A 25,444-nucleotide genomic window follows, 5' to 3' on the forward strand; every position below is an offset into this window, starting at 1 on the left:
TCGCAGCTTCCGGTTTTGGCTATGCGTCAGTCTCACACACACACATTACCAAATAAGGAGTATGTGGGAGTTCCTCTCAATTCCATTGGCTCTGATGGTTAGAAAGAGATGTCAATCAGCAACATCGAGCAAGGGGGGCCAGAGATATGGAAAATCCACCCAAATGACCCCAGAAGTGGGTTTTCTTTTGCTAAATCTCTCTATAAAGGTCAAATGTCACTTGTTTTGCATCAATATTGATACAGGGTACTTCTTATATATTGTAGTTTGGATTCCTAAAGCTTTTAGTCTACCTTACCATCATCCAAGGGTAGTTTTCACTATAAGTAAGAAATAATCTTTGGACGGACACTATAATTTACAGTTTTTACTATGTTCAATCTGAATTTTCTTTAAGATAAAAAAACATCTATATTGATTCTTACTTTTCTACATCCAACTCACAGGTTTATCATTACTTTGAAAATAAAGATTATTAATTTAACCCTTTTAGAAGGGAAAATATGGTCATTTGTTCTGGAAATGTCATTTTCGAGCCTGAGACCTGAAAAACAGGCTCAGGGCTAAACTGGTTAAGTCCCTGTCTTCTGTGAGTGTTTAACTTGTTTGTTGTTATCTCGTTAGCTCGCTTTGTTTTGGTCCATAAAAAAATCACGCAACCTACGTTTTTTTGCCATAGAGGTCAAGTGTATGTGAGGTGTATGAATACATATTTTCATGGATCATGTACGCAGCTTTTGCAATTGATGCACCTGTTTCATGTATGTCTTTGACTATAGTTAATTTTAATACCAACATTGAAGTTGTTGTAAGTATCCCTATCATTCATGACAGCTGTTAAGGTTTTTGTTATGATTGCTTTTCCAATGAAAAGAAGGTTCAATTGTAATGCACGTAAGGCATATGTATCACATGCCCTTCCTTTCAGTACAGCTTTTTATTACAGTATACCCTCTTTTGATGATTCTTGAGATGGTGGATCCATGCTGAGCTTCTTAGCTTCAGAAGAACTTTGTAACATATCTTTTTAAGGCTTAGACTGTGGACTAAGTACAATTATAAGAGAGAACTCACCAACCCAGAGAGGTATCACTTTATACTGCCCCTCATTACTAAATATGAAATAGATAATGAATTAAACTTTAGTTAATAGTTATGTTACTGTTTATAAACAATGACATTGTAATTAAATAATGTTTACTTATTATAAGTAATGCTATTATTTATGTAAAGTATGATTTTAATGTTCATTTGGTAATCATTAACACATACTTAAGATATTATATAATATGTATGTTATAACTTGTCAAACAATTAACTGTTAATTGTTGCAATCAGAATGTCATTGTTATCTTCTCTTATCAACTATGTTACAATACATAATTTAAAGATAAGATTTACAGCATCAATAAGGACTTGTACACAATCGTTTTTTCAATATTATCAGTTAATAGTTGACAGTAAAATAACCATTAACTAAAGCAATTTGCGCTGTATTAATTATGTTTATTTTAAAGTATTAGCCCTTATGTTTCCATTGTATACACAGCTTATTTTCTTATTTACCCCTATATTATCATATATGATAAGCTTCACACTCTTGCAGCAGTATTCTTCAAATAATATGTTGTAACTTGCCTTAAATGTACCTTAGCACAAGGAAGTAGAGTAGCAGAGAAATTAACTCGATCTTTACCTGTCAGCTAAGTTTAAAAAAAGCTCTCTCTCAGGGTGCTAACTCATTACAGCAAACTGCGAGCATGCTTGTCTCGCCTCTAAAACTCATTTCTTTTCTGGAGAGTGAAGTGAGCAAGCAGCACTTATGCATTCATAAATAATGCATCCCCCAGTGTTTTTACTCCCCCCCCTAAATTTGAGCACAGTAAACTCTCACTTCTGTTCTAACATGGTCTGAACCGCCAGGCCAGGCCCTTGCTTCTTCAGTTTTTCATCTTTGCTTAACTTTCTTGAAGAATGTTCCTCCTTAGCCAGCAAACACCCTTCATTTTCCTCAATGAATGTTTCTTTCTTCCTTTATTTATCTGTTCTCTCTTTCTCCCTGTATCTCTTTCTCAGGAGGGACCAGGGAAATGGACATCGCTTGACGCTGAAGTGTTAATGCAGGAGGATGAGATCTGTGGAACTTCCAACCCAACTCCTCACCAAGTGCTGCTGGACACCCGATTTGAGCTGCCCTTTGGTATGTATGTGTTCACGGACACATGTATCCAAAATACTACACACACACAAACACAGCGACATAGCCATTATGTTAATGCAGCTTAGAAGATCTGATAGTGTAGCATCCTTTGGCGGAATGTTGATGTAACTAGCATTATCTTTATTTTTATTATTGAACTGGTGCGGTAATGTGCGGAACAATAATCTATGATTGCACAATAGGAGCTTCATTTTTCTCATACTGCCTGTGCTGCAGTGCTTCTTTTCACCATCTGTCTGAAACCAGAGCCCAGTCTGCTCTGATTGGTTAGCTGGCCGGCTCTGTTGTGATTGGTCAGGCGGCATTAAATCACATTAAATGCAAACATGTCACAGTAGAGGCACAAAATACACATATGAACCTGAAATGTAACATTTTGTTCTTCCTGTTTACATCCGTCAGAGCATATTTGGAACTGTAGTTCTAAAACATTTATACCAAATTGAAGTCAAAGGATAAATGTATTTTAAAAAGCCAATATTATTATGTCTTTTTATGCTGAAACATCAATATATACTATATTTCTCAGGCGTCTCTGTGTGTCTTGGGCCTCTTGTTACCAAGACATGGTTTGATATGAGTGGTCAGATGAACAATGTATTACCTTTATGTTGTCACTGCTGTTGTAGCCTTTTGTACCTGAGTCAACGCTCGTTTGTTGATGGAAAGGTTCTTCCAATCCCTTTCCTGCAGATAGTCTTTGCTTGTTCTTTAAAGTTTCCCATCTGTTGTGCGAAAAACACACAAAAAAAGATAGCAGTTGCTCGTGTTTTTGCAGGACCACAGCTGGCTTCCATATCTCTCCTCTTTGTGTCCTGAAATTCCCTCCAGCTTGCACATCCAATATTTATCTGTTGGCTTCTCTTGATTTCCTCTTAACTGCCTGCATAACTGGACTGTTCCCTTTGAAGTAAAACAAAGGTTGAGAATGGCACTTAACTTTTGATGTGCAGTGGTGTACTGTGATACTCTGACAGTGATAGGGGTCGCCTTTAGAACACTGACATTTTTAGCAGGTTTTTAATAGTCGGTGGATTCCATTGAACTGGGCCTGGCTGGTACAGTATACTGAGGATCATTAACTGGTATGACAACATCAGCAATGCATGCTTTGCGAACATTGATTTCATTAAAATAACAACACTGCAACGAGTAGTGTGCCTTAGTTAAAGTATCTTGGAGAGGGTCAGAGTCCGACCCTTGTCAATTAACTACAGGGGTCCCTCAGGGCTCTGTTCTTGGTCCCCTCCTCTTCTCCTTGTACACAAACTCGCTCGGGTCTGTCATTAGCCCGCATGGTTTTTCATACCACTGCTACGCTGACGACACCCAACTAATTCTGTCCTTTCCCCGCTCAGAGACCCAGGTCGTCACACGCATCTCTGCTTGCCTAGCAGACATCTCTCGGTGGATGTCTGCTCATCACCTCAAGCTCAACCTTGACAAGACTGAACTGCTTTTCCTTCCGGGAAAAGATTGTCCCACTCTTGACCTAACAATCAACATCGGTAACTCTGTTGTTTCCCCGACTCAGACTGCAAGGAATCTGGGTGTGACCCTAGATAACAAACTGTCTTTCACTGCAAACATTGCTGCTACAACCCGCTGCTGCAGATACACGCTTTACAACATCAGGAGGACACGTCCCCAGCTGACCCAGACATCAGCGCAGGTTCTGGTCCAGGCTCTCGTCATCTCACACCTAGACTACTGCAACTCCCTCCTGGCTGGTCTACCTGCATGTGCCATCCGACCTCTGCAGCTCATCCAGAATGCAGCGGCTCGTTTGGTCTTCAACCTTCCAAAATTCTCCCACACCACGCCGCTCCTCCACTCCCTTCACTGGCTTCCAGTAACTGCTAGAATCCACTTCAAGACACTGGTACTTGCATACCATGCTGCGAATGGATCTGGCCCTTCCTACATCCAGAACATGGTTAAACCGTACACCCCAGCACGTGCACTCCGCTCTGCATCAGCCAAACAGCTCGCTGCACCCGCACTGCGAGGAGGACCCAAGTTCCCGTCAGCAAAAACACGTGGGTTTGCTATCCTGGCTCCAAAATGGTGGAATGAGCTCCCCATTGAAATCAGGACAGCAGAAAGCTTACACATCTTCCGGCGACGACTGAAAACTCATCTCTTTAGACTCCACTTCGAGCGATTGAATTACTAACAAAGCACTTATATACTAATAAAGGGCTGGCTTTTCTAAAGCCAGTTGAGTAGCACTTGAAATGTTTGGCTCTATGAAACCTGATGTACTTATATGATTCTGTTTTCTTCAAGGTTGTATCTTCCTGGTCGAATGCACTTATTGTAAGTCGCTTTGGATAAAAGTGTCAGCTAAATGCAATGTAATGTAATGTAATGTATCTCAGAACTTAATAAATATATATACTTTGCTTGATAGGAATAAGAGATCTGTCCCTACTTTTTCCAAGTCTTTTTTTGCTATTGGGTATGAAAGCAACTAGCTACTGTAGCTAACTGCTATCACATTGTTTTAAAATAGGCTGATGAAACATTTAAGGTACATTTCCACCAACAGTGACCGTTGGCCAACTTAAAATCCCTGAACGTCAACAAGCGCACCAGTTACAGCTATGTGTTTATTGTCCCCATTTCGGTTGTGTGTCTTGCAGTGTTTTAGTAAACCGTGCACATGTTTCGTCAAGTTGGTGAATGTTTTCTAAATGCTGTGCATGCGTATTTAAACATTTGACACTGACTAGCTGTGTTTTGCATGGGAACATGGGGGGGGGGGCTGTGGCGCAGTGGTTAGTGCGTTAGTGCTGTTCGGATCAGGGGAGCACAGGTACAAACCCCACTAAAGTCAGCATGTCGTTGTGTCCCTGGGCAAGACACTTCCCCCCAAATTGTTCCTGTGGGGAATGCCCACAGTATTTAGTACGTAAGTCACTTTGGATAAAAGCGTCTAACAAGTAACATGTAATGTAATGTAACATGGCTGAGACCATAGCCAGGCTTTTACATCTTCCCCTATTCTTCACTTTATCTCCTCTTTAGACCCAGCTTCTTGCCTTTATGTGGCTTTGGGGAGGACCCATGAGGCCCCTGAGGTGGATATTCATTCTATTTCTGGTCCTCCAAAAGGAAACCTCCTCATAAGCTATTAAACACACATGAATATAACATGGGACAACATTAAGCAGTGCAGATGGGATACGACAGGGTGGAACTGAGGGGAGGGTGGAGTCACAGTCCCTGTGCTCCTCTCTCTGCCTGACATTCTATGTTTTGCACTTTCCTTCTCCATTATTTACCTTTCTCTTTTTATCACGCCTACCTCCCTTCACCTATCCTTCCATCCCTTGTGTCTGTTATTCCTCCATTTACCCTCTTGCACTCTCCTCCTAATATTCTCCAGACTTTTTTTTAACACTTCCATCCAATGGGTCTAGATATCCCAGAAGACGAGGCTCAGTACTGGACCAGTAAACTGGATCGGGTCAATACCATGCGGATACATGACGAGGTAGGTCTACTAAATAAAACATTTTGCTTAGCATTAAAAAGTATTTTTCCTGTCCATATGTTTTAGATTACATAGAAATTAGAGATGTTCAATCCAGAGCCTTAAAGGAGATCTACTGAAAAAAGCTAGGACTTGCTTCCTTTTTCTTCACCAAAGTATGTAGGTATTTGCAGTGGTGGAAAAAGCAGATTTACTTTAGACCTGAAATACTCCATTCCAATACAAAATCATGAATTGAAACTGTACTTTGTGTATCAAATACACAGTGTGCAGAATTGCTCTTTTTAACAGTGTTATAGAATTACAAATAATTTGTTTATCAATTGCAAATACTTGTCAAATCATTTTTGATGTTGTAGTTTGTAAATGTGAGCCATTTTAAGATACTTTTTAAAATACTGCGCATATTAAACATTAACGTAATTCATCACTTGTGTTTTTATATGTACGAAAAAGCTTGTAACTAGGAGTGTTTAATAAATGTAGTAGAGTACAAAGTACATGTCATGCCTCTAAAATGTAGTGAAGTAAAAGTGTATGTAGCATTTAATGGAAATATTCAAGTTAAGATGTAAAAAGATTTAACGACAATAGATGAGTAAATGTAATTTGTTACATTCCACCACTGGGTAGTTCGGAAGAAGAAGAAGGACGTTTTAGAATTATTGTATATAAATCCAAGCAGTATAGGATAGGACAATACAGGAGGGGATTGTGTGTAAAAAGTATTATATGAATCATTAAAACTTGGCTTTACTTGTTCATGCTTTTAAAATTATTATATATATTTTTTTATTTTTTTAGTCAACTTATTGAACATGTCAGAAAAAAAACATACAACAATAATAATATATATTTTTTTTTTCCTCTTTTTTTTTCTCACTCATAATAATAATTATAACAAAGTACAATAAAATAATAATAATTCTCAAATAGTCTCTGTCATGTTCAACAGGGGCAAGAAGAAGCTTAAAAAAAACGTTTCTGGTCCTACCCCCTCCAGCATACATTTTCCTTATAAATAAAATATTAGGTCATCGTCATCAGCGACATGTTTGTGTTGTTAATTTGTTTGTTTTTTGTTTTTTACAAAACAATCAGAAATAAATTATTTTTACAATTACGAGAAATAACAAATGGGATTTTACAGGTCCTGTTCATAACCATTAATGATTTGGCTACTAAATAATACTTAAACCATTAAATGATTCGGCTCCTAAACAATACTTTCAGTTTAGATAGACTTGTACAATATTTCAGTGCATCATTACAGTTATTCCACAGACTAACACCTTTTGATGAGATGCAATGAAGTTTGGCATTTTTTCGTATGGGTGGTTTTTTGAAAATACAGTTTCCTCTCAACATGTGTATATAAATCCAAGTAGTATAGGATAGGACAATATAGGTGGGGATTGTGTGTAAAAAGTATTATATGAATCATTAAAACTTGGCTTTACTTGTTCATGCTTTACTGTATCTATATCCATCAACTGTGCGCCAAGCCGTGTGAGAGTAGGAAAAAAGAGCTGAAAGAAAGGTAAAGAAATTATAATAAATCAAAACAAATTTGTAAAATGTAAAGTAAATTATTTATCAAATACACATTTGGTTTTGATTGCTTTCTTACTTCTAATCTTCTAATCAACTTTATTAGTGGTGCCATAAGGTAAGGATAAAAGTAAAAATATAGAAAATGTAGTTTGGAGTCAGTATATTTCTTGTCACTGTGACATTTTCCCCAACGAAAATTGAATTGTATAAAAAAACGAATCTGAATTCATTCCATCACCTTTAAATTATATATAAATTATGTTCATCCTGAAGTTGTATCGTTTCTCCAGTTTTCCATTCAAATAATTTTCAACATCAGACACATTTTTTTTAGATACAATACAGTAATAAAATAAAGGCAACTTGTTTTATTTTAATTTTATTTTTGGATATTACAGAAATGACAAGAATACTCCATTTCAAACCCCTCCAGTGTCTCTTTGTAGAATATAATTACCAACCATTGTCACAATGTGGTCCATTCTTAGCGAGTTTGTGTTGGCTCTCTGCTTCCATCTACTGGGCAATAATACTAACAACACCACAGATGATCCATAAATACTGTATTGACTTGTGCCTTTTTAGTATTAAATGATATTGATTTGCTTTTCAATTGTGACAGTATCCACTGCAGGACGAGGTCCAGAGAACACGAATGGCTTCTGTTCCCTCTCAGTGCTGTGAGTATAGAAGTCACATTAATGCCATAGCACTTTTCACACGTTCACCTTTTTTTTGTATTGAATTAGTTTGGGAAAAAGATGTCTGTAAAATCAGAGGATCATTTTAATTTGAGCTAAATCAAATACCCAGTATGTACACTCTTAAAACCCTTATTTAAGTCATTAGGGTCTAAAAGTGGCAAAATGCGCTAAAAGCCGAATCTAGAGTTATTTAGCCTCCATCCATTGTAATGACTAAGCCGAGAGCGGGAGATTAGATGCGAGCTTAAAGAATTCTCAAGTGCACACGCTCTATGGGCCAGACACTTTTTCTCTTGAGATTCAGACCATTTTTGCTTCATGCGCCACTGAGCAACTTTCATAGGAATGAACCGAGTCCCGCCTCTAATGCTGTTTCCAGTTCTCTCTATACATCCATGATTAAACCATACCAGTGGGATGAGATACACATCTGATTGGCTACAGACACTTCTCTGCCAAGAGCGTTTGTGAATGTAGTGGCGTCATTCAAATGCTGAGCGATTCATGCAAAAAAAAAGCACTTCTTTTTTTTTATAAATGTACAACATTTAAATATGTTTTAGATGAAAACATTAAACATTATTAAATACAGGAATTTATGGATATATATAACATTAATTTAAAACCCAAACTATTTATTTTTGGATCAGAAATGTATTTGTGAATCTTCTTTTTCTGTATGTGGATTTTGTTTTACATTTATATAAAACGTAATAAGTATTTTTGTGTGCAAATATATATACTAATCCCGAAATTACATTTGTGAATCTTTCTTTGTGCATTTATTTATTTAGAGACTAATCTCTGACCCCATAACACTCGTCTATGTGACATGTACAGTATATACTGTGCACACACACACAAATACAATATTTATTTTCTATTTAAGTTAACCTATTTTACCATACTAATCTTGATTGTTGTGTTTTGTTGTACATAAGGTACTGTTGTTAGTATCACATCTGCACACTTTACTTTTTGTTCATATTTCGTTATATTTTTTACACTATATATTTTTATGCTCATGTTGTTGGAATTTCTTTGCAATATCTGGCACAAGAATCTTCTTCAGGTTTAATAAAGTTTCATCTTATCTTATATTATCATATGTTATTCATATATTTTTGTATCACATCTCATCTCATCTCTTCTTATCTCATCTCATCTCATTTTGTATCATCTTAATTTATATAATCTTATTTTATATCATATTATATCATCTCATCTAATCTTAACTCAGTCATCACATTACTTTGTGTGATTTGATCACATTGCTTAACTCATACCTTATTTACCCCATACTGGTCTAACCCATTCCATATTTACATCAAGCTTCCAAGATGTAGGTGGTTTCAGCTCCATTGCATGTTACATACTTGAGTACAGTAATGAAGTACACTTTGCTTCCTCACTTCTTTGAACACTTGCCTTCATGCCTTCAGGCAATTGGAGTTATTTCGGATGGAATGAACAGCAGAGTACGTATAGTGGATGTTTTGTTCCCCCTCTTACTTGTCATCTACTGTACTTTTGCATGGATCAGGACTCTTCTTTGCATTTCCTTTCACATACTGAATGTTTGGTTTGTTTTCTTTTTTTGTGGCCATTGTATTTACAATTTAACATTCATGTGCCTTTCTGATTAAAGTAGGTGTCATTTGTGTTCACATATATAATGTGGCATTTTGAGTATGTTGTAATATTCTATCATCTTGTTGTTCATGTCATTGTCATCTTGGTCTTTTTTGTATTACATGCCTGCTGCCACAAGAGGGAGCTTTTTATTCAAAAATATATTATTATTTGGAAGAATTCCTCACATCATGGCCTAGCAGCAGTGTTGGAATAAGTACTTAAATCCTTTACTTGAGTAAAAGTACAAATAGAATGGACCTAAAATACTCTATAACAAGTAAAAGTCCTGATTTCCAAATGTTACTTATGTAAAAGTACAAATGTTTTAGCATCAAAATATACTTAAAGTACAAACCGTCAAAGTACTCATTCGGCACATTGGCCCATTATGGCCCAATATATACAAATAACTAATGTGTGAAAACAAATTTACAGGAGTAAAAAGTACGATATTTGCCTCTGAAATGTAGTGGAGTGTAAGTTTAAATTAGCATTAAATTGAAATACTCAAGTTAAGCAGAAATATGTCAAAAAATACCTTACTGATGTAACTTTGGCATGAATTACCATTTTTATTTCTTCCACTTGTCAAGTTACACTTTACAAATCTGGCATGCTTACAATGACATGTCTGTAACACACGGAAGAAAAGGAAGCTTGTTTTATGTATTATGAGCATTAAATACACTGTCTAACATCTACCAGAGGCTTTTTCTATCAAATGTAATACATAAATGAATGAAGAGCAAAGTATTATCTGAAAATCTAATGGACTTAAAGAAATCAGATTTAAATGTAATTTAGAAATGATGTCATGTATTTTACTCAACTGTCTTTTCCCAGCTTTGGATGACCATGACAGTGCAGTGGATGACCGCGACAGTGACTACCGCAGTGAAACTGGCAACAGACCTCCACGGTTCCACAACACCTCCCAGACAAATTCATCAGTGCACCAGTACCCTATAGGACGCAGGGTCCCACATCACACCCTTTCCAGGGAGTCGGACTCTATTCAAAGCTATGAGCTAGACTATAGAGAAATGAGGCAGCCCAGGTAAACACACATCTACTCACAAAAACATCATGCATGTGTTTTCTTTGCTTTGAGGAGTTAAGTTAACTAGAGTAGCAGAATCTATTGATAGAGATAGGAGCCACAGCCTTGGATAGTTTTGTCAAATTATTTAATTAGTTTAACAAGTATGCTTTTGCAAGTTCAGTGATTGCCCAATATAGATGTTTCATCATGTAAGCAATGATATTGAAAGTGTTGCCATGGGAAAACAAATGATCTCTGACAAAATCCGAGAGAAAAACTATGGCAGCCAAAATAAGCCTACCAAAATATGAATCTTTCATCTGCATGAACAACAGCACAAACATTTTATCCATGAATTTGGCACAGTTTTAACAACATATATTTTTGTCCATATGTGTTTTACATTTCCTCTTGACTTTTTACTAAACTTCAATAAGACTTTCTTTGCATGATATTTTCGTTTTTTCGACCACGTCTGCTACTTAATTTCTCATTTTATCTTTTCCTTTCTTTCTTTTTTTTCTTTGCAACACACTCCACTGCTTCCTGCATGGCACTATTTTCCTTGAATCAAGGCGATCAAACAGTAAGGATGTTGTAAGAATAATCCCTGTGGACTCAGGTATGGGTGTGGAGGACTGGGAGAATAAATATAAAGTGCCTGATTCAGGTGTCTTGGATGATTACTTGGACGATGAGCAGAAAATATGGGAGGAAGAAGATAAAAGCATCATCTATCGGATCAGTGACAATGCTAGTGAGTCTAAAGGCAGCAGGTTCTATCAGACAGTGGAATGTGACGCATTATCCCCTGATGGTACGGAGGAGGTGAACGGCAGGCCAAACAGGCAGAGGCATGGCTTTGGTAGTGGAGAAGTTCGGTTAGTTTATAAGGAAGCTGGCAGCTTTGAGGATGAATCTTCCCCTCCGGAAATTGATATAATTCCCTCTGTCAAACAGCAACGACAACAAACAGTCAGAGAAGGCCTACTGTACAAAACAAGACTGTGGGCAAAAACTGCCCTAGAGGACACACTTGAGAGCTATGCAGCTTTTCGTGAGCAGGAGGCTGCTCGGGAAGACGCTGCTAGGATCAGGGGAAATGGTGAATATGGGTCTGTTGGTTCAGATGAGCTGCAGTATTCATTTGGATCTGATGAGGAACTAGATGACCTGACATTCACTCAAGGGGATTTTAGTTATGAATATGAAAGTTACTACTACCCTAGCATGTCTATGTCACATCTTGGAGGACAAGGCTATTCAAGCGATAAAGCGATTCAAGGGAGAATAGGTGGTGGAGAAGATCCTATGTTGTCTCCTGTAGAGGAGCCAGGTGATGAATATGTAGATGCAATGGATGAACTTCAAAGCTTAGTTCACTCAGTTTCTGAATACCTGGCTGTTAAAGAAGAGGAATTCAAGAGCTTTGAATCACTGCCCAAACCAATAAGAAGAAAACTCCCAGCACTGCCAACCACTGAAGTTGTGCAACCGGTAGAGAGTAACAGCAGTGTGCAACTGGTAGACAGTAACAGCAGTGTGCAACCGGTAGACAGTAACAGCAGTGTGCAACCGGTAGAGAGTAACAGCAGTGTGCAACTGGTAGACAGTAACAGCAGTGTGCAACCGGTAGACAGTAACAGCAGTGTGCAACCGGTAGAGAGTAACAGCAGTGAAGTCAAACCTGATGTTAAGGAGGACAGTGCTGTTGACCAGGGCATAACTGGAGTAAAGAATGCCATGAGTTCATTATTCAGTACAATCACAGGATCAAAGTCCACCACTGAGGTGGAAGCAACGGCCACAACTCAATTCCCCCAACCACCACAGACAGAGTCTGGTATTTCAAAACTGCTTTCTTTGATCCCTAAAGCTAGTAATGCAGCCACAGAGGCCTCTGGTACAACTACAACAGATCCACTTACCTCCCAAGCTTCACCCCAACGTGAGTCTGGCATTTCAAAGCTGCTTTCCTTTATCCCAAAGACTGGTGGTACTTCTCCCCCAGTAGCCATAGTTCCTCCTGCCTCTCAGGAGCCAACAATAGAAAATAAGTTTTCCCTGCAGTCTCTTTTGCCATTTAAATCCTCTGAAACTAGTCGACAAGCTGACACTGGTCAGGCACAAACAAATGTTGGCACAGAGTCACAAGGCAGTGCAACAACTGCTAATCCATCCACATCTGGGTTTGAATCTATGTTAGGGAGACTTAGTCCTTTGAGACTTTTTGCCAGTGCAACGCCATCTAGCGAGCCATCAAGTGAGCCATCTGAGCAAAGAAGTGCAGATGCTACAAGCAATAAATCCCAACAGGGTTCTGTAGTAAGATCCATGAGTCAGAATAGAGAGGGCCCACAAACAGAACGACAGTTATCAAGTGAGATGAGACCAGGTTCAGTAAGTGGATCGGTAGAGCTTTTGCCAGATACAGGAAGAGGATCAATTGAGCTTTCGCAAGAAACGGGAAGCGGATCAGTAGAACTTCTTCCAGAGACAGAGTCATCTGGTGAGCTACCTGATATTCAGCAAAGAAGAACTTCTGCTATGTCTGAACCGAAACTAGAAAGCAATTCAGATGAAACTGGATTTTTCAGTCCTTTTAAGAAATCTCTCTCTACACTTATGTCAACAGTTCCTTCTGAAACTTCCTCGCAGACTGATTCCAAGCCTCCAGATGAGTCATTTTTAGGTAACAAACTAAGAATTCCCTTTTTCTCATCTGAAAATAGTTCAACAACAACCCCACCAAAAACCGAAGGAGGTATGCTTTCTGGAATTCTTAAGTTTGCATCTGGTGAAGATTCCAATGCCCCTCTAAAAGGTCCATCCCCGAGCCCTACAAGAAGTCGTGCTGCACTTCTTGAAAGTGTACCAAAAGGAAACACAGAAACTGGCTGGTTTTCAAACCTATTTAAGGTAGCCCCAAATGAAAGTGCTAAGGAACCAGCAAAACCAGAAATGACTCCTAATGTGGTGCTAACAGCACCAACTGGTCAAACTGAGACACATAATCAAGACTTTATCCCTAAAACTACAGAGAGCACTGTCTTAAGAACAGAAGAATTGGAGCAAGAGCAAACATTGTCTGAAAATCATCCCCTGTGTAATACAAATGTTCAGCCTGAAGCAGATATGACATCTAAACATCATGGTCCCACCAATCTTCTGGAACATTCTGCAACACAACCTCAAGCCTCACAGACTCAAGGTATTCTTACTGGATTACTGAAACTAGGATCAGCAGATGTGTCAACTGACAAAAAAGCCCAGGGAGAGGATAAACAGTCTCAACAAGGTGGGCTATTTTCAGGCCTTTTTTCCCAGTCTTCCCCTCAAATACAAAATAATTCTTCCACACAACAATCAGGAGGACTGTTGTCAGGATTTCTAAAATTTGCCTCTGATAATGTTTCTTCTCCAACAAATCAGTCACTGTCCTCATTGCCATTAGGCCAGACTGGCCAAATTCCAACACAAAGGCAAGGGCAACCTGCTGCTGACCTGCCACCTAGTGGAGGTCTCTTATCTGGGCTCTTTAAAAAAGCCACAGACACACTGTCTGGGTCTGAACCAACTCAATCTAGTCAAGAGTCAAAACCAGATACAACTAACCATATAGCCAAAACAGAAGGACCTGATCATAACATGAGTAAAGGTTCCACTCCTCTTATTCAGTCAGCAGGTTCAACAGAAGCACCCCCTCCTGACAAAGGTCTACCTGACAAGAAAGTAGAACAGTCCGCAGTATCAGAAAAACAGCCAAACCAACTGCAGCGGTCCGACCAAACAACAGAAAAACTACCTCCAAAAGCAACAGCAACTCAACCTGGTGGATTGTTTGGGGGGTTGTTGAAACTCACAGAAACCGCTTCCCAAACAGCAACAGCACCTCTGACTACACAACCTACACAACAAAATCAGCAATCAGGTAGCATGCTGTCAGGACTTTTTAACAAGATTGTGGATCCTAATCCTACTCCATCTCAGCTACAGTCACATACTGTAAATCAAGAAATTAACCAAAGACCGACACAGCAAGCACCTCCTCAACAAGGAAGCTTCTTTTCTGGCCTTTTTGGAATGGGGGGCCAAGACTCTGCTCCTGCAAACCTGGGACAGCCCTCACAAAACCGGCAACAGGGCCTCTCATCAGGGCACCAACATAATCAGCAACCAGGCAATAGACAAAACCTACAACAGCAAAACCAAGTCCCTCCACAACAGCCCCCAAGTAGTCCTGGAGGGATGCTTACTGGATTATTTAACAAAATTGCAGATGCTGGCACCCAACAGTCAACAGTGGTAAGTCAACCAGAGCAGCCAAACACACAAAGAGCAGGCCCTAAGATGACCCAACAACCATCGAATCAACAGGGAGGCTTGTTCTCTGGGCTATTTTCATCAGGTCCTACTCCTGTAGTACAACAGACACCACCTGTTGGTAATCCCAACCAGCAGCAATCCCAACAAGGGAAAAAACAGCCTCTTCGAAGGCAAAACCAGATACCCCCTCAACCTGCTGCCCCTGCACCAGAGCCACAGCAAGGTGGGCTATTGTCAGGACTGTTTAATAAGTTAGCATCGACAGATAATGCACCACAACAGCCTACCTTACAAACTGGCTCTCAACAGGTAAATAAATCAAACACTGTTGGACCTGCTCAATCTGCAGCTCAGTCGTCTCAATCCAGTCAGCAAGGAGGATTTTTGTCTGGTCTGTTTGGTCAGACATCACCTCAGCAGCAACAACCTGGCAACATTGCAAATCCTCAACAGAAAACTACACAACAGGCTAGTCAAGGTGGAGGGTTGCTTTCAGGTTTTCTGAAGCTTGCAGCTGGTGAAAATGTACCACAGGACCAACAGTCGGCTCAACCTGCTCAAGCAGGTCAACTATCTGTTAAATCAGGGCACAATCCAGCCCAATCTGAAACAGGAGGATTATTTTCTGGCCTAATGAACAACATTTCAGGTAGTGTGGAACAGTCATCGTCATCTTCTGATCAGGGGAACCTTCAAACAACACAGCAAGAACATCAGCCACGTGTAGGCCAGGGACGACCACAGATTCAGAGAACTAAAACAGTAGAGATGCATTCTTCCAAAGAATTGGCCATAGATCAGGAACTTAAAGGTCCTTCTCAAAAAGGTTTCCTTTCAGGTCTTTTCAGTGTCACGGAGGAGCCACCCTCAAAGACACAGCAGCCATCAACCCCTACACCAGGAAAGGAGGAACCAAAAACCAGCACAAGTAGCACATCTCATGGTTTGTTATCCAGCATATTTAAAACAGGCCCTGACACTATCACTTGTGCTCCTGGAAAGGACAGTGAAAAAGAACTAAGTGATTGCTTACTACCAAAGAGCAAGGAAGATATGCCTTCAAGAACAGCAACACTAACACCTGCTGTTACAGCTACTACAGTTGTTGACACTCATAATGAAACTCTTCAATCTCAGGTTTGGCAAGATAGTAAAATTCCCCCAATCAAATCTTACCTTGAGGAAATTGAACGTCTCTTGTATGGGACAGCACATGAGTATGGTTACAAGGATCTTTTATACAACTTTACAGAGCATGGTGTTATACCACCAGAGCTATATGAGCATCAGTGTCTCATAGAAGCTCTTCTATGGCAGCAACTCAATGATTACATCCTTACTGAAGCCCTTGCCACTCAAGTTAATGAACGCTCCCAAGCATGCCAAGGGATTTTACCATCAACTGTTGGAGAACCACAATTGGAGAATCACATATGTTTAAATCCTACAGAAATGGACATAAGTGACTTCAATGTACCCTCTCATCCTTGGAGGGATGCTGCTTCCCAGCTTTTTGAAAACAGCAATCGTTTCCTTGAGCCACAAGAAGATCTTGTTTTGTTTGACATGAGTTTCAGAGACAAGAAACCCTGGAGGAGCTGTGACCATTTACACAATATTGATATGCAAAGAAAACCATGGATTGTTGAAAGTAGTGCTCTTAATCTCTCCATGGAAAAAACAAAGACTCGGTTAGGTAGATGTCATTCACTTGCAGATTGCAGTGTAAAGGAATTTGGCAAGGTTGTGGATAAAAACGGTATGAGTCGCAATTTAAAAGATGAAGATTTTGGTTTGAAATCAGCAACTGAGTTTATAAAACAACTTGCCACAAAAAAGGGTCCAGTGGATTTGACATGTGGTGCTATGGATTTAAGCAGGTTTGCAGGAACTACAGGGGATGCAGAGGATGAAATGCTGTTTGAGGATTCTGAGTGGTACCAACAATGGCTTTCACTAATGGAGCAAGGGTTGTGGTGGCCAGCTGAGGCTGGGGACTGTGGATATTATGTCTATACTGATGAGGAGTACATATATTCCCTATTAACTGACAGAGCTGGGAGACACCTTTACGCCTGTGCTGCACCGGAGGATGTACAAGCTCTTGGACATATCACTGAGAATATCGCTAACATTCTGAAACAAAAAGAAACTGAAAAAGGGACCCTTTGTGGTTTTAAGATCCCCCTCTGCACCGAAGACAAAAGTGTCTGCATTCAAGGCCAGCAACAGAATAAATTAGAGCTTTCAGATGCACCCATGGACCTAGCTTCCACCCTTAGAAAAGGTGAAAAAATAATGAATATGAATTTGGAAAGCTTCTCTCAAATGTTTCAGGAATCTATATCATATCAGGCAGATCAGCCTGTGGACTTTAGTTTGTACAAGCTTAAAAAGATTAAGCTGGAATCGGTGAAAAATAGCTATAGCTGTCAAGAGGAACTAATGGAAGCAGCTGATCTTACTTTAAAGTCACTGAAAGGGGGACATGGAGGGCCATACTGGAGAAATCAGGTGTTAGAAGATATGCCTACACCAGCACCTTCTATAAGGGGCTATTCAAAACAAATCCCTCCAAACAGACATTACCCAATTCCTAAAATCAGTATTACCGATATAATTGATACATCTTCCGACCAACCAAATGAAATGGTAGGAAACTCTGGAGTATCTCCCAACATTAATGCAAGTAAACTACCATCTTCAACTGCTGCTACATCACCCTCAGTGTCTAGCAAGGTTTCAGAGACTTCTACATTTTCCAGAAATCTTCCTGAGACTCCATCAGCTTCAAAAATACCAGAAATTGTCCCCTTGGGAAGGAAACTGCCTACACCACCAACTGTTACTAAAGCTTCTCCAGCTATTTCAGCACAGCCAACTTCTGTTAAGAGTTTACCCACCAAATCTACTGCAACTGTAACTGTGGCTTCAACTTCCATACAGAGACGTCAGCTTGTAAGGCAGCCATCTCAGGCAGAAAAACCCAGAGTTTTGTCGCAAGCAATTAAGCCTGCAGTCGCAGGGTTGTGTGACACTAGCCAAGTCAGCAAAGCAGTGGACCAAACATCATCCCAATCTCCAAAGCAGCCACAAGAGTCATCAAAAGAATGTACACCTCAGTTACATGTATTGAATGACAGCACAGTTAATGAAGCCCACCTTTACAAAAGAAATCAAAACGCTTGCACCCCTATAGACTCCCAAATAAGCAATAGAGTCCTAGATTTCTCCGCCACAATTGATACAAACAAAAATACCAAACAAAAAGATGCAACAACTGCCAATCTAGAATCTACTCAAGAGGACAAAGTTGTTGACTTTACAAAGTACAAGGTAAAAAGATTAAAAGAGAAAAAACAGATGGATACAAATGCTATTGCGGACTTGACTGACAAAACCATTGCTGTAGATCTTACTAAACAGATTGAGGAAGAAGAAGAAGTTGAATGGCCTGATTTAGAACATCCCAATGTGGGCACATTACAGCAAAGTCCAAGGGTTTCATTTTTAAGAAAATTTTCTCAGAACAAAGTTGACCAACAAAGCAAAGTGGAGAGAAGATTTTCCAATCCGGAGGCTACAAAAAATATCCAAAGGCCATTAACCTCCCACAGTATGTCTGTAACTGATATTATCACAACTGCTGTTACAGTCTCTGGCAAAGCTGCAAAAGACATTTCATCCAAACCATCTCCTACATCTTCTTATAAATTACCAAAGAGTTCTTCCACTAATGTAATGTTATCAGCAACAGGTAGCTCTTCACTATATCATGTTTCAAGTAAAGTGTCTACCAATGGTTGTGTTCCCAAACAGCCTGAAATAAATAAAACACCCCAACCTATTTGTACCACACCATTGGTATGCCCTGTTATTAGAAAACAAGTATACCATCAGGGACAGCAACTGAATTCTTCATTCGACCAGCATCTAAAGATGCAGAAAAGCCAACCTATAGTTACAAGTGCTTTTACACAGCAGAATCCTGTTGACAGTAAGAGAGCAATTTTTACACATCCTTCCTATAACTCTAGTGGAAAAGCTCAGCAATATCAGGAGACCACTGCACCAGCCAACTCAATCAAAGCTACATTAGATATGTCTGTGAAGGCAACCACCCAGCAGACTCCACAAAATATTGTGCCATCAGAGGATCCTCTCTGTGCGACACTTTCATTCAAAATAAGAAAACCAGCATCTTCTGAGAAGGCAGAAATGAGTTTAAGTCATCATGAATCAATTGATTTGTCATATAAAGGGGTATCAACAGGGTCTCAGGAACACAACAATGAGGATATTCATTCAACATCTTTTGAGGAATATCCTGGTCATAATATTAAAGGTATTCAGGTAAAATGTTCTGTTACGAAAAATGAGGTTCCATCTTGTAGTAGGAGGATATTGTTACCAAGACAGCAGTATTGTTTAGGTAATTCTTCTGGATCTCTTGAAATCTGTACACAAGCTCATCAAGCCACAGGACCAGCCAATACAGCTAAGGCCACACTAGACATGACTTCTAAATCAGTTTCCAAATTGAATCAGGTGGTTCCAGAAGTAAGGACAGAGAACAATGCTGAAGCTCTACCACTAACAAGAAGCAAGCCTAGCGCCCGTGAACTTGCACGAAAAGATTGTGTTGGTCTACCACTTGTTGTTGATATCCCTCCGCAAGAACCTTTTGGTCAAACTAAGACCAGGTACCCTGAAACTGCACAAATATTTGAGAAAAATGCTCAATGTCATTCTATTTTACGTCAACAACATCAACAGAGCAAACCTGGTCTCCTTGCAGAGTCAAACAATTCTAATGTACAGTTGTCAGCCACTGTTCAAACACATCAGACATCAATTTCGACAAAACGTATCACAGCTGCATTACTAGATATGTCACCCAAGCCATTCCAAACCACACAGAGTAAAACAATGCCAGAATATGAATCTACTCAATGTGAAGCAGTTTCACTGGTTAACAAGCCAAGTGCAAGATCCATTGCCAGAAAGGATTCTGTTGGCATCCCCCTAGTAGTTGAACCAACATCATTGGAAGCAATATGCCAGAAGCAACCTCAAACCTCAATTCCTGTGCAAAAACAGCAAACCATGGAAAGAAACATTGTCCCTGTTCTACAACCACCACCACACAGCTGTATGACTGTTCAAACACATCAGACAGACACTTCAAAAAAACCTGTCTTAGCTGCAGCACTGGATATGTCACACAAGCCATCCCAAGCCACATCGAAAACAACATTGCCAGAATATGAGTCTACTCAAAGTGAAGCATTTTCGCTTGTGAATAAACCTAGTGAAAGAGTGGTTGCCAGAATGAACTCTGTTGGTATTCCCCTAGTAGTTGAAGCACTGGAATCAGAATGCCAAAAGCAACTTCAGACAATGTTCCCTGCACAAAGGCAGCAAACCCTTGATAGAAACTGTATCCCTGGTGTGCATCAACCACTTCCTAGCTGTAGGACAGTAAACTGCGCTACTCTAAGTGAGGACAATGGTGTGTCACAGTCCATTATCCAAACGTGCTCACTCTCTACAGCTCCAGCAAACACTGTTAAAGACACATTAGATATGTCTTCAAAGGCATGCACATCAGACAAAGAGCAGAACTATTCACATCCAGTATCCCTTGTAAGGACAAGGCCATCAAGCTATTCTCAAAGAGATTATGTTGGTGTTCCACTAATAGTGGAAACACACCCCTTCCATGAGCAACCTAAAAGACAACAAAGACAGGCAAGATCACAAGAACAGATGCAACAAGAATTCCTGCAGAGTGGATCAAAAATAGATCACAGAGCATCAGCACCTGCCAACTCCATCAAAGGCTTCTTAGATATGTCTTTACAACCACAGCAAAAACCTTCTTGTACTTTGTCAACTGGAGCTCTGCCATTTGTAAAAAACCCAGCAAATGTAACAAGGAATGATTATGTTTGTGTACCAGAGAATCAACAAGGGAAACATGCATTGAGTGGAGTCAACACAACAGAGATACTTCATAGGCAGATATCTACATACCACAGTAATGAGGCCTTAACTTCAAGGACCACCTACAATGATACTAGGCCACAAAATAAGCCAGTTGACTTCTCTTCTAAAGATGGCCTTAATACTTCAGACATTTCAAGCCATTGCACAGTACCAGAGGATGGACAGCCCACAAACTTCACTAATAACAATGCAAAGAAAGACATTTTTGAAAGAAGGCAGACTGGAAGGCATTTGGAAAAGAAAATCAAACCTGGTGTAATTGACCTAACTGTGGATCCTCAAAAACAAACCACAAATCTTGGGCATCAAGATGTGAAGGATCTTTCCTTTCCTTATGTGTCCTCCCTCTCTCAGAATAGTCTTAACAACCAGCAGCAACATATACCCCTACCTTATCCTGTGGATCTAGCCCTTTCTGAAACTCAGAAGTCACCACAGCATATTGCATATTGTACTGATAAACAATCCATCACCCAATATCAGGATCAGTCAGTAATAGCATTAAGCTCTACCCCTTCAGTTTCCTATTTGGGATCTATTCAAAGTAATATACAGCTTCCTCAGAATGTAGCTCCTCGGGCTATGCAGGACTATGCACCTGCTATTTTACCACTACACTGTGGATATCAACAGGTTGAATCCAAGAAGCCTGATCAATTACCTTCTAACATACCTGCGCTGGAAACACAAAATTCATTCCCACAACAGCAATTCCAGCAACCTGATTTGGAAATTGGTTCAACTCCATCCCTTACTGGATCTCAGCCAAAGGCTCAACAGTTGCATAGACAAGATACAACTGTTCAGCATGACATGTCCTCTATGCCCAAAATTCTTATTAAGCAGCCAACTGTGGACAGCTGTGTGAACATTGAGGAGAGCCCATCATATAGTGGAACGCTAACAAGTAATGAAAAAGCATTTCCCCCTTTTTCCACTGTGCAACCCTCTATACCGGCTTTGATTATGCAGCAGGCACATGCTACACAAAGAACTGATTCTTCTCCACATCCTGTTTATGTACATCCTGTGCAGAGCAGTGCAACTCCATATTATTATACAGAAAAACCTCTTCAACTTTCAAAACAACCTGATCTAAGTCAATGCCCTGTTCAGCAATATCAAACACAAACTGTACCAGTAAATAATGTGACTCCAATTCAACATGAATCAAAGTTAGGTGCACTTACATCCAAACCCACCACAAATCATGGCCCAATGCCTGTAGCAGAGGTATCTTCAACACCAGCAGGATCCACCTCTGTTAAAGGTTTGATTTCATTATATAGTGGTTTAGGTTCGCTTCCATCTGCCACTACAAAACCATTGTATGCTATACCCCTCCAAACTCAGATTGTGTCTAGACCTGTGGAGCACAGAACACAAATGACTCCAACACAGACTCCTGCAGTCACGCATGATGCAGTTATTCCTGATAGCAGAACTGCAGGAAACGCCTTCGCGAAATCTAAACAACTGACAACCGGAGATGAACGATCTGCTTCCTTGACAGCATCCTCACTAAATATTGAATCCCAAAACAAAGAAAAAGTTTCACTGTTAAGAGGTGTAAGCCCTAAAACACCCCCAATCATGTCACCTGTAGCCGATCCCTCCAACAAGTTAACAATGCATGGTTTCATGTCCATCACCCAAGAAAGTCCGGAACAACAGGCAACACTAAATGCAAGCGTGACAAGAGAGACCCCAGGGAAAGATTTGCCCCAACCTGAATGTTCACCATCTTATCCACAAAATACCTACCCAACCAAAGGACTTCTAAGTAAAGTTGATTCAGTAGAATTTTCAGGAACATTGTCAGAGGTTACACCTACAGAATTTTCAGGAGAGGTCGTCACAGATAACATTTCTTTATCTAAATCATCTGAATCTGCTATTATATCACAACATCAATGTAAGGAAGACACCAAACAAACTATATCCACCAAATCTCACAATGTCAACACTGGATTTAGTGACGTCTCTAATGTAGCTGACAAACAACATTCAAGTTCAATCTACATTGGCATTAACCAAGAATCTCCTGCTGATGAGGAAATTAAACCAGATGAGCCAAAACCTTATATTAGACTACCCCATATTTTCGTTTCAGCAGCAAGTTCACCAGAAGAAGAGAAAAACGAGCAGGAGTTTGATGAATTTAGAAAACCTGAAGTACCAGAAGTAATTTCTTCTGAAGATACCACTCTCATCACAGTAACACAACCAGACTGTAAGGATTCTTTACCTTCTGATATTGAGTCTGATATACCTGAGAATGCAAGGGCTATTGAAGTCTGTAGCAAAGAAACAATAATTGATTCTGACCAGGACAAAACCTATTCACCAGAAATGTCATCTACACTTATTAGGGATAGTATCCATGCAGATGAACATAACACACAGCATATACTGACTGAGAAAGTCCCAACCACTGTCTCGGAAGATACATTAAAAGCAGAGACCACTGAGGCTAGTGAACCATCACTTGAGCTGTCTTCAAAGGACGTAAAATCAACAGATCCAGATATAACACCACTTGAAGGAGTTAAACCTCTCAGTGAGACCGTTTTAGAGACAGCATCCTTAGAACATACCGAAACCCTTGAGAAATTAGACGACAACGATAAAGGCCAGACCTCAGATATTGTATGGCCGGAAGATGATCAGTCTCTTGATAAATTGTCACTGAAGGAAGTATCTTCTGCCTCAGACTCAAAATCCCCGGAATGTTTTCAACAGCTTCATGAATTAACTGAAAGGAATGTCACCATCTCTACCCCTGAGCCCTGTCCTATCAAACCTTGCACCAAAGAAATTACAACATCAAATAAGGATATTTTAGCTGTCAAGGCTGACCAGCCTGAGGCCGCACAACCTAATGAGCCAACAGGAAAAGGCTTATTTTCTATGTTTAGTGGCTCCACTGCAACCCCACAACAGACACCCTCCCAAACTGGATTATCCATACTTGGTGGCATTCTTCCTGGGTCATCTACCAAAGACACTCCTGGCACAGGGTTACTCTCAATGTTGGGTGGGTCAAATGCTCCATTTTCACCTGAATCAAAAGGCCCACCACCACCTCAGTCAACCCCACAAGAGACCCAGGGAAAAGGCTTATTTTCTATGTTTGGTGGATCCAGTAGTCAGCCTACGCCTGGCCCAAGAGGTCCAACTGTAGGAAGTGTGCGACCAAGAGGTCCTGTACCCAAAGAACCTCCAGGCAAAGGCTTGTTTTCAATGTTTGGTGCATCTACACCCCATCAACCACCCAGTCCCAGAGGTCATCTTGGGGGTAGTGCCGCACCAAGAGGACCTTCTACTGGATCTTCCATATTTGGTGGCATCCTCCCTGGTTCTACTACAAATAAAGAAACTCCTGGTGCAGGGTTGTTTTCAAAGTTTGGAGGTCTCAGTGCCCAGCCCCAAACTGGGCCTAGAGTACCCCCACCCGGACCAACAGCTACAATACAAGGACCCAGAGGTCCAGAGCCTTCAGGAAAAAGACTATTTTCCATGTTTGGTGGACAAAACCAGCAAGCATCAGAAGCTAGTCCGGCAGCTTCTAAACCAGCTGAATCGGAGGCTGGTTTTAAAGTTTCCTCTGTGTTCTCACTTGGCGGGGATGGTACTAAATCTAAATCTGGGTTTGGACTATTTGGAATGTCTTTCATGGAGGATACCAAGACAGAGCCAGAAACAGTTGTAAAAGGGGAGATTCCCTCGGAACACGAGAAACCCCTACAAACAGAAGAATTTACCAAAGAAGCAAAGCAGCAACTGGTTGAGGCCGTGGACAATGTATGTTCTGAGCCTCTTTCTAAAACATTAGTTAAGGTGGAACCAAAAGTAGAGAATGCATGCCAAGATGGTCAAGATACAACATTGGACATCAATAAAGATACCACTGAAAAAACTCTGTCCCCAACAAATCTTCTGTCAGAGGAGGACAAAATACCCAGAATGCAACAAAACCTTTCTTGTAATGAAAATGCTTCAGTTGTGATGGAGGCTTCAATCCCAGATGCACCAAATGTGACTGGTAAACTAGTAGAGAAGGAGACATCACAAGATGTAAATCTAGTAAACGAAGAACAGTCAGACAACAAAGATAAACATCTAGAAATAAAAGATACAGAGGATGCTGAGAAAGAAGTTGTTGAATCAAGAAAAGAAACGTTTAAAGATACAAGCATAGATGACAAAAGTGACATAGCTGCCATTAAAAGCCCAATAGAAAAAACTGACGATATGCAATTGGAAAGTGTTTTGGATTGTACTGACAATTCCCCAGGATTAGATGTTGTTGAAGTGGAAGATGGGGAAATTGTTGATGGAGAGCTAACAATTCCAGAGATAGAAAAGCAAACTGTGGAGTCGTTAAAAGCTAATGAAGATCAAACAGCAATTGCAGATGTGGAAAAATCTACAGAGGTGATATTGAAAGTAGA

General features: G+C 40.0%; 1 protein-coding gene across 1 annotated transcript in view; it reads left to right on the plus strand.

Moving 5' to 3' along the window:
• Positions 1–2,076: 2,076 nt before the first annotated feature.
• LOC104964358 (protein unc-13 homolog B-like) overlaps positions 2,077–25,444 on the plus strand; it is a gene marked incomplete at both ends in the record, with an annotated part of 101,562 nt that continues 78,194 nt past the window's right edge. Inside the window, 5 exons of the mRNA XM_010793110.1 lie at positions 2,077–2,200; positions 5,647–5,720; positions 7,897–7,954; positions 9,421–9,456; positions 10,457–10,670. Coding sequence (XP_010791412.1) covers positions 2,077–2,200; positions 5,647–5,720; positions 7,897–7,954; positions 9,421–9,456; positions 10,457–10,670 — 506 coding nt within the window. The remainder of the gene's footprint in view (positions 2,201–5,646; positions 5,721–7,896; positions 7,955–9,420; positions 9,457–10,456; positions 10,671–25,444) is intronic.

This window comes from Notothenia coriiceps, unplaced genomic scaffold, assembly GCF_000735185.1.
Source record: "Notothenia coriiceps isolate Sejong01 unplaced genomic scaffold, NC01 NC01_scaffold00037196, whole genome shotgun sequence".
Lineage (NCBI taxonomy): Eukaryota > Metazoa > Chordata > Actinopteri > Perciformes > Nototheniidae > Notothenia > Notothenia coriiceps.